This window comes from Fistularia commersonii, chromosome 10 (genome assembly GCF_037954325.1).
Source record: "Fistularia commersonii isolate RoL2024-O1a breed Wild chromosome 10, RoL_Fcom_v1.0, whole genome shotgun sequence".
NCBI lineage: Eukaryota > Metazoa > Chordata > Actinopteri > Syngnathiformes > Fistulariidae > Fistularia > Fistularia commersonii.
The window spans coordinates 13,849,392-13,859,846 of NC_141293.1; the positions used below are offsets into that span (position 1 = coordinate 13,849,392).

General features: G+C 44.5%; 1 protein-coding gene across 2 annotated transcripts; it reads right to left on the bottom strand.

Annotated features, from left to right (window-relative positions):
- Positions 1–315: 315 nt before the first annotated feature.
- Positions 316–10,120, bottom strand: ctsk (cathepsin K). Of its 2 annotated transcripts, none has more exons than XM_086153843.1 (8): positions 9,908–10,120; positions 8,650–8,773; positions 6,759–6,881; positions 6,419–6,568; positions 2,849–3,067; positions 2,210–2,375; positions 1,737–1,845; positions 316–1,660 (listed from the first exon to the last, which is right to left on the bottom strand). In XM_086153843.1, exons 2-8 carry the CDS (start codon positions 8,770–8,772, stop codon positions 1,561–1,563), a joined length of 990 nt encoding a protein of 329 aa, XP_086009969.1. In that variant the 5' UTR covers position 8,773; positions 9,908–10,120; the 3' UTR covers positions 316–1,560. The 2 variants fall into 2 exon arrangements, with proteins under 2 accessions (XP_086009969.1, XP_086009970.1); XM_086153844.1 differs by having other exon boundaries at positions 8,650–8,776.
- Between the last annotated feature and the right edge of the window lie 335 nt (positions 10,121–10,455).

Here is a 10,455-nt window from a genome sequence, read left to right on the forward strand (position 1 = left end):
AGTGAGCAAGGCGTTTCCGTTGTACTATCATGGTATTGATAGCGTTTTGGTTCAGAGGTTGGACCCACACCCAGACACAGAACTCCAAACAGATAGGGATTGAAACCAAGTTTCCTTAGAGGGGAGAACAGGTAAGCGACCAAGTACAGGTAAAAACAGAGAGAGTAACGATGGTATTGTATGAAGAAGCCTTGGAAAGACTTGATATTTCCAAGGTGGCGCTTGGAGAATAGGGCATTTTCTGTCATTGCACATGCAGAGCAAAGTATTTTCTGAGGTTGTATTTTGGAGTAAATAGTTCGAGAACCACTGAAATGGATGCATTCATTGTTATTTTTATTTCATAGAAAAAAGGAAAACACAATTTTCACAATTTGTTTTTCTTCTGTTAAATCATTGGAAAAGTGCTGAAGGGAGCTCCGCAGCTGGCCGGCAGAGGAATCTAGGGGCCACAAAGGCCGCCATGTCACAAAGGGGGCAACAACTCGAACAGCCGTCATGAAAATAGATAAATGACTAGCTTAGTAGTCGATGGGTCGCCTCGTTGTCTGTATCCCTCAGCAAGCGATACCATGCTACACAGTGTTCCATCATGGCCGACTGAAGTAGCTTGGAGTGAGAAATCGTACTTTTCCCAGGTCTTAGATTAACTTTCCGAACATGTCCAGTCGTGACCGGGAACAGAGGGTGAAGCAGCTGCAGCTATGTTAATGTGAAATGAAAGGTCCAAAGGGCCAAAGTGACTGATTGAACGAGCCAAAACTGACCTATCGCACTGGCCTGGTATCGTAATAAGCTCCCATGCTAGTAGCTAGCAAGCTTCAGCAGGTGGAGTTATCTTGGCATCGAGCCAAGCTGATCAAACTAGTCATTACATTAGTCGATGTTGACTATCACAACGGTCATTAGCCCCAGCCATGCAAAAACATTCATTTTATTTTTATTTCTTTTTAAAAGCTTCAGAAACCAGAGCCTTGAAATGATGTTGTGTAGCACTGCCAGCCACAAAAACAAGGACAAGACATTCAACCGAAACTTCTGACTGGACAGGAAGGAACGTCGGCCAGCAATGTTTCCTGCCAATCAAAACAGGTCGTGAGATGCACCAGATTTGGTCATTTCCACGATGATGTCGTGTCTGTCTACACACACGCAAAGGTGATGCTTGCGGGTAGCAGCTGGCCTCACTTGGTGCATTCTAACAACTGTGTGTAAGCAGCAGCACTAGTGTCTCTGTGGTATGTCCACGCAAGTGGACCCCCCCCCCCCCCCAGAAACAATATCACAAAAACAATAAAAAAAACAACAATAACATTACCGACATGATGCTAATTATACTGCCAAGTTAAAATGTACATTAGCAACTCGCCTGCAGAGCTGCTTTAGTATTTCTTGGAGTTGCTACCTCCTCTGCTCACAGCTAAAATTGCAACTTTTTTATTGCAATTTTGGCTTGGCGCGCTACAACATACCTGCTAGCCACGAGCACTCTGTCTCCCGCTCCCTCTCTCTGGCTCACACAAACACACACAAACAAACACACACACACACACACAGATTTCACATGAGGGGGTAGCTGGCCAGGTTGGCAATGCCACAGAGGTTGCCGCGGTTGCGTGCCATCAGGACATAGCCCTTGTTGCCCCAGGATTCACTCCAGCTGCGGAGAGATGGAAACAATGTGAGTTGCGCTGACAACACGCGTCTCCACGGTGACCGCCCACCAGACTTTTCACCTGTTCTTGACAATCCAGTACTTTTTGCCCCTGGGGGTGACGCCAAAGCCCACCGCCAGCACAGCGTGGTTGATGTTGTCCTTGTCACAGCTTGGGTCGTAGTACACGCCTGAACGGGACAGGGACAAACACTTCCTCATCAAAGATAAATGTCCATGTTGGACAAAAGAGTCAACTCATTGTTTGGGGCGACCCGGAGGCTTTTGGCCAATCACTGGACCTACAGACCGCACATGAGTGCAAGAAGTAGACTGGACCCTGGGCCACTGATGACACTGACTAATAAATTGATAATGGAAAAAAAGGAAACTAAATTAAATCAAACCGAAAGCTAAAAAAAATAACTAAAGCGAATTCATCTTAGCTAAACTTAGCTAACTTCTCACTACCCTGTAGTCGTATCCAGAGGGTTGGTAAGTTGTATTGTTTTGTTTAAGCAGGGATGAGCGTTAACTAGTAGCAGTGACTCAAACCTTTCTTGTAGAACTGGAAGCTGCTGAGTCCGGCGTCGATGCCCACGGACACGGGGCCGACCTTGAAGAGCGCCACGGCGAGGGCGTGCTCGTTCCCCACCGGCACCACCTGGTAGCCCCGGCACTGTGCCGCCATCCCAGACGCGTTGTAGCGGCATGTCTCGTCCTGCGGGGGGACACAGGTGGGTGGGTGGAGTTTTTCTATTAGATGTCTTTTTACTGATTTTATTTCTAGGAACATTTATATTTGTTTTCTTGGAGAGAAAAAAATGACAATAAAAATGGTTTCATATTTTAAAACCACTTTTTTGTTGGAATAGAAGTGAAATTATAAGACATTTTTTTGCATATTCTTGGAAATAAAATATAATAAGGAGGAAGTTCTTTGCGGAGGCAGCAGTTCATAATAAAAATGGAACTTAATCGCAGGTCAGGTGACTGAGTCACATGACCGGACCACTTCCATGAAGAGTCAGGAGTCACTCCTGTGATTTCTAATAACCATCTGGACAGAGAACCCATACAGGTGAACATGGAGAACCCTGGTAGGAGAACATGAGCTCCAGAACCCTCTTCAGGGCGGGGTTCTTCAGCGTCTGCAGGTTTAACATCTTAACATCGCCATGGTGACGGCCTCACCTCGCCGATGTAGGGGTACGCCTCCTCAGAGTCGATGCCACCGTTGGTCATCACGTACTCGAAGGCGTTGGTCATGTAGCCGCCGCCACAGCCATCATTCTCCTTTACGCAATCCACCAAGTTCTGAGGGCTCAGATCCCGCAGGAGGCCAGTGGTCTTGGACAGCTGACCCTCCAGGGCGCCAGCAGAGCTGAAAGCCCAGCAGGAGCCGCAGGAGCCCTGGGAGGACGAGGAAGAGGAAGAGGAAGAGGAGTTGACGGCCAAAGATTATCAGATACTCCAAGATGAGGAGATGCCTGCATTCTGCTTTCTGGCCACCAGAGGGCGACACTGACTGCATCAACCACCTGGTTACAATTAAATCACACAAAATAAGTGATTCTTCATCAGTAGAGGAGGAGATAATATCATTGTAAGAAGTAGTAGTTTGATCATTATAATTATTGTGATCATTATTAATTAAAGTCATAGACTTAGTCCAGACTTTTGCTGTTATTCACTCATTCGTTGTCTATACCACATCTACATCAGGTTGTGGATGTTTACATCCTTGCCATGCTGGGAGACATTTTCTTTCACTCCACAAACACCAGGAACATCTAAGTGGTTGCGAGGCGTCATAGGACGAGGAAGGGGAGGAGAAGGCGCAGCAGATGAAGCACCAACGCCTGCCTGCATTATTTAAGAAGAGGAGGAAGCGGAGCACAGATGAGATCAGAGGAGCCACCATACCCAGGATCTCCAGCAGAGACGGCAAGCATCCAACGACCTCATCAAGAAATTACAGTATTACGTAAAATGAAATAAGATTGAACATTGATTAGGATTGTTATTGTTATAATTGTTAGTAGTGGTAGTACTGATAGCAGTAGTAGTAGTCATCGCAGTTGTTTGCACAGTAGTAGTAGTAGTCCTAGTATTAGAAGTGGTATTCATAAGTAAATGCTGATGCTGGTTCACATGAGAAGAATATGAAATATATATACATGCAAAGTTATTATCATACTGTGAGCAGCAGCGTGGGTTCGTGCATAGAAAGAGTACTACAGCTGCAGGATTTGCCTTAAGAATGCTGGTAGAGAAGAACAGAGAAGGTCGGGGGAGCTGCATTGTACCTTTGTGGAGCTAGAAAAACGTTACGAGCGGGTGCAGAGAAGGGAACTATGGCCTTCCCCTTGGCAACATCTCCAGGGATTTCAATTCCATATTTATGTTTTTTTTACCACTTCCACTTATAAATCTGTTGTTTTGTATATGTCTGTATGATGTCCTTGAGTGTCAAGTAAGGCGTCTTAAATAGAATTTATTGTTATTTTTATGTATGCTAGTTGTGAGACAGTGGTGAGGTGTGCTGTAGGTGCAACAGAGAAGTTCAAGGTGGAGGTGTGACTGCATCAGGGGTCAGCTCTGAGCTCTTTGTTTGCAGTGGTGATGGACAGGCTGACAGGAATCACCATGGAATATGACGTTTGCAGATGACATTGTGATATTTAGTAAGAGCAGGTGGAGGAACATCTACAGAGGTGGAGGTATGCTCAGGAGAGGAATGAAGGTTAGCAGAAGCAAGACTGAATACATGAGTGTGAATGAGAGGAACCCAAAAGGAGCAGTCAGGTAACAGTGAGTAGAGATGAAGAAGATATAAATACTTAGGGTCAACAGTCCAGAGCAATGGAGAAAGAGGAGAAGATGTAAAGAAATGTGTTCGAGCAGGTTGGAACAGTTGGAAAAAAGCAGAGCTGGAGGTCACAGAGATGAAGATGCTTAGGTTTTATTTAAGCATGATCAGGATGGATAGGATCAGAAATGAGTCCATCAGAGGAACAGCACATGTTAGATGTTTTGGTGAGAAGGTTAGAGAAGCCAGACTGAGATGGTTGGGTCATGTACAGCGGAGGGATAGAGAATATATTAGTAGACGGATGCTGGAATTGGTACTGCCAGGCAGGAGATCTCAAGGAAGACCAAAGAGAAGATTTATGGACATAATGAGAGAAGATATGAAGGTAGTTGGTGTGAGAGAGGAGGATACAGAGAAAATGGGTGGATGGAGAAGGTGGATTGGCTGTGGAGACCGTCTGCTGGGCAGTAGGTGCCACAATAAGACAAAGTGCTGCTGACGCAAATTTTAAACTACTTTTTGTTTTCAGAAAGTATTCTGTTCTATCACACACACACACACACACACACACACACACACACACACACACACACACACACACACACACACACACACACACACACACACACACACACACACACACACACACACACACACACACACACACACACACACACACACACACACACACACACACACCGTGAGTTGCCCTGAGGGTCGTACTCTTTCATCAGATGCATGACATCATTAGCAGGAAACCCAGATGCTGACCAACACACTCACACAGACACAGACACACACACACGTCCTGACGACCTTGTTTACATAAATGCGGCGCAGCCTCGTTAATGACAGGTTATGTTCGCTTATCAGGTCCATTTCCTGTTTGTGGAATTGGCCAGGAGCTGCTTCCTGTGGCAGGTCATGTGACTGGACCAGCTGTGATATCAATATCCAGTCAATCGATCAATCACTACTAATTCCACCTCAGTATAGATATTAGCTGATTTTCATCACTAATAATACACTTAATTTATATTTTAATGAACTTGCGATCAATTTTATTTGACCTCATTGTTTTATATCTACATATTCATTTTTCAGTTTGACCCATTTCATGTTTGGTCTTCAGAAACATTTCAAATCCAATTCAGTTTTCAGGCTATTTAAAAAAAAATTGAATAAATAGATATTAGTTGTATACATTATTATTGGAATCATATTAACCAAATGTTGCTATAATATAAGATTTATTCTGCTAGTTATTCCAATTATCATAGTAATAATAATGATAATCAGTTAAGTGATTCTATCAATAATACATTATCATACATTCTTTACAATATATTATAATGCAATATATTATTATCAACATCACCACAATTATACGCTTATAATAGCAAAAGCAATAATCATTCTAATACAAGAAGCAATAATAACCAACATTATTATTTTCTAAATGATTAAAATGATGATTAATCATGTAATTATGTCAGTTATAATGACAGTTATAAGGTCTTACTCCCATTACATTATTACATACTTTATATCTATCAATATTTAGTTGTAATGTTTATTTGTACTTCTACGTAAAAACGTATTCATTCATCTGGCTTGGGGTTGTTTAAATCAGATTTTATCTGGATTAGTAGATTTGTGTGTTTAATGAAAGGAAAGGTGTACAAGGCAGTGGTGAGACTGGCGACGCTGTATGGCCTAGAAACAGTTACAATGACGAAAAGACAGCAGGCAGAGCTAGAGGTTGCAGAGATGAAGATGTTGAGATTCTCTTTGGGAGTGACCAGGATGGATAGGATCAGGAAAGAGTCTATCAGAGGGACAGAACATGTTAGATGTTTTGGAGTAAAGGTCAGAGAAGCCAGACTGAGATTTGGTACAAAGGAGGGATAGTGAATATGTTCGTAGATTCGTAGGTTCCTGACCCTCACCTGGTCCTTCACCGATGTCACCATGCCCTTCTTCCGGTAGTCGATGGACTTGGGGAGGGGTCCCTCCAGGTCCAGCTCGGCCACCCGGCTGGGGTCCAGGCTGTCTGGGACCAGCAGGCCCATCATCTTCTCAGACACCTCCTCTGATGTCTGGAGGCGAAGAGAAGGTCAGAGGTCAGAGGTCAACCACAGCATCGGGATCGTCTGAAGAAAATCACTTTTTCTGACCCGTCCATTCATTCATCATCTACGACGATCTATAATCCCAGAGCCAATCATATGTGGGGCGCCGGGGCCGAGCATGGACCAATCACAGACCTCCATCCAGTCACTGTCTCACCATGTCTCCCAGGTGGTTCATGCCCAGCTCGTATGAGTGCATCCCCAGCGCTGCCTCCTGGTTGTGGGCCTCGATCATGAGCGTGTTCTTCTCCCAGACGGCCCGCCGGATCTCCTCCTCGCCCTGGGAGTCCACGCCGTCACGGAGAGGAGCCCAGATTGCCATGGAGAACAACCCACGTTGCCATGGAAAGGAAGGAGTCCGACATCAGGAAAAACAAAGAAAGAGGCAGATGAACATTTTCAAACTCAGACTGAATGAGGAATGTGTTCGTTTCAAGATATTTCAGGATGGGTTTTATGAAATGTAAAGATAATTTTATTTCAATTTTTTTTAGACTTAAATTGCTGGCAATGATGTACGCCTAATTTTTTAGCTGCTGTGTCGAAAACTGAAGTTCCAAACATCAGACAGGAAACAAAGTTAAAATAATTAAGTGAAACACAAAACTGGAGCGTGCATACACGCGCACACACACACACACACACACACACACACACACACAATGGGCAGCCTCTGGCCACAGGAGAACATCTGTTCAGGAAGTTCACTCTGTCATCTTTTCCTGGAAATTACCTAGAACTGGAACTGAAAGTAAACCCGATGGACGGGGGGAGGGTGGAGGAGCCGGTGAATGGGGCAAATTTTGAATGAATTCCGACAGCCAAGGATGACGTGATTAGTTGAACCAGCTGATGGCACTTGAATGTATCACAAAGAACCATAAGAACATAAACAGGGTTTTTGGACTTCCCAACAAACCGCTCACAGTATGTCAGATTTGGTGAGCACCCTCCTCATCAATACCTCATTGCCAAATTTGCCAACACCACCAAGGCACCTGGGCTCATCAATATGATAGTGATCGTGGAATTCATCAAGTCAGGCCCTTCCATCCCTCCTCAACTCTGCAACGGGGGTGAGGTGGTTGGGAGGGCTACAAAATTCAGTTTCCTGGGGTGACTGTGTCACAGGTATGGAAAAAGGCTCAAGAACACCTCTTCTAGTTGAGGAAACCTAAGAGCGCTAAAGTCCCTTACAGTTTAAGCTTAATTTCTACCATTGTGATATCAGCCGCAACGGTTGTGAAAACAACGGAGGGAATCATCGGCACCAGCGTCCTGGAGGCCCACTGTCCCCACCATTCATTGTTTTATCTGATTTAAACACAACCGCCCCAACGAGTGTGAAGGAAACCTCTGAAATATGATTGACAGTTTGCTAAGCCCCTCCCTCAGATGCTCACGGTCCAATCACCCAGTGTAGCACCACCACTACACTGACAAAGTTGATTGGTTTCTGAGGAAAGACTGCTTGTCTAGAAATAAACCACATTGAATCCAATATTTCGGCGGTTTGAGGCGCCTGGAGACGATCAGGAAGTCAGAGTCAAGGAGGAGCGGACAATCAGAGAGCGCCCAGAGAAGAGGGGGTTCTGCGGCCGTCCATAAACAAACAGAGAGGGAGGTATCCTTCTGTTTGCCCTCCTTCTTGCCTCCTTAGTCATCTTGTAGCTGTAGCTGCCGCCACTGACACAGGAAGTGAAACAACCCATCATAGGCGGATGGCGGCTCCTTTCCCCGAACATGAGCCCATTGATAAAAAGACTCGAGAACCAAGACGGGGAGTTAAAATGTGTGTGTGTGTTTGTAACCACACACACAAGCACACACAAGCATGTTTAATCACTCATTCAACCCATCCAAAATGAATGAAAAACAAAATAAATAAATAAATAAATAAATACATGCAGAATGATTTGATACGATGTCTCTGATTTCTCTGACAGATCAATCTCAGATAAATAAAATTAAAAAGTAGGTGAAATAAAATAAAAAAATATTAAAAATTAAAAAGAAATAACCCCAGAGGTGTGTGTGTGGACACTGACCAAACCGTTGTACTCCTTCCTGTGTGTGAGCTTCCACTGCTCCCAGTCAGCGTCCAGGTGAGCCATATCCAGGTGGGCCAGGGCCGCCGAGGCCAGCAGCAGCAAGAACACACAGCGCAGCATCCTGCTGACACACACACACACACACAAGCATGTTTAATAACTCATCCAAAGAAGTTTTTTCCAGGCTCCTGATTCAAACACTAAAAGTGACTCATGGACCTTCCAGGATGTGCTGAGTATTGTTTATCCCCTACCATGAGCCTGCAGAAATGTGTTTTAACTGTAAACTCTGCACCGATTGGCTGCAGGCCTGAAGAACTGCCCACAGTGTATTAAATCCTTTTTTGTTTCGGAGTGACCCAGTCAGAGGTGATATGTTGGGCTTTTGTCGCCCCCTGGTGGTTTGTTGATGTTATCTAGCTGGACGGTGATGTTGCTGATAAATCCCAGACGCTTCCCAGAAACTAACACACACACCTCCTGGAGGTTTCAAAGACCATAAGTTTTTGAGCTTCCCCTGGTGGTCACAGCCGGAACAACGGTTGATACTTGTCTAAAACCCACGGCGACAGTTGACACTGATTATGATAATATCGTCTGCATACAGAAAAACCAAAGTGATGTCTCCGAGATAAATGTTAGAAATGGCCTGTTTGCACAGCAGAGATAGGAGGGGTGTCCTTCTCTTTGGGTGCAGGAAGAGCTGTAGGCTAAGAGGCTAATAGGCTAGCCTTGAGCTGTGAGCGAAGCGCTCTTTAGAAAAATCAGTTTGCATTCGTGACGGAAAGAGAACTTCTTCTGTTGTCTCGTCTCACGTTGGCATCTGGACCTTGTTTAGCTCCTCACAGACGTTCCTCCTCCCTTCTTGAGTTCTGATAGACTGGTCACAGATTCCAGCTCAGGCAGGTTCCCGTAAAACGTTAGCACACTGACCCAATTCAATGTCTTTGCGGAGCAACTACGCACACATTAGCATAACGACTGACATCGATCCCATTCCCAACAAACAATGCACACATCAGCATAGCAACTCTTTCAGAACCAATCGCCACTTGAGGTTGTGGATTAGTGGACTCTCCTGTTGAATACCACTGGTCCAAAAAAAAAAGACTAAAAAAATGAATAAATACAAAAAAAATAAAATAACTAAACAGAAATAAATATAAAAAAAAACCCAAAATATTAGAAAAGGCTACTTTAAAATCAAATGATCTGAAAAAAAAGATCAGAAATAAACAGTGGTTGCTCCACTCACTCGTCTCTGCTCTCCTGATCTTCTGCTCTTCGTCGTCTTTCAGGTGGATCCCGTTTGGGCACCGCTCGGGATGGTGGTCTTGGAGAAGAAAATGTGTCTTCCTGCAGCAGATCTCCTGCTCTGGCTCGAGGAGTTCGGCGGGCGAGTTGCTGACTGAGTGCTGGGACGACAGCGGCTGGCCTGCTCGCTTTATGGTGGCAGAATGAGGAAGTGGCTACAGGCTCCCAGGGCCGAGGAGGCGGGGCCCTTCATTCTTTCCACATCTGGTTTGGCTCTGAGCATCAGGTGTTGGGTTACAGCTCCAGCCTGGAGGAGGAAGGAAGGAGGGAGGGAGTTTTGCAGGACTCAGCAGAACCAGTTGATGATATATTCAGTATAACTGTCTGATTGGCCAACACAGAAATGTCACATGACCAGCCATTTACAGAAACTGAGATGAAAAACATATTTAATAGAAGAAAAGTCAAACCAAATTTCAGATTTTTTCTTTTTGCTGATTTTTTTAACACCTATAAACATGAGATATATTATTTATTTATTTCATTTAT

Coding starts and splice junctions, on each gene's coding strand:
- ctsk (XM_086153843.1), bottom strand. CDS start 8,772: ATGCTGCGCTGTGTGTTCTTGCTGCTGCTGGCCTCGGCGGCCCTGGCC. Junction 3,068..6,418: donor TGACATCGGTGAAGGACCAG/GTGAGGGTCAGG, acceptor TCGTCCTCCCAG/GGCTCCTGCGGCTCCTGCTG. Junction 1,846..2,209: donor CTTCCAGTTCTACAAGAAAG/GTTTGAGTCACT, acceptor TGTCCCGTTCAG/GCGTGTACTACGACCCAAGC.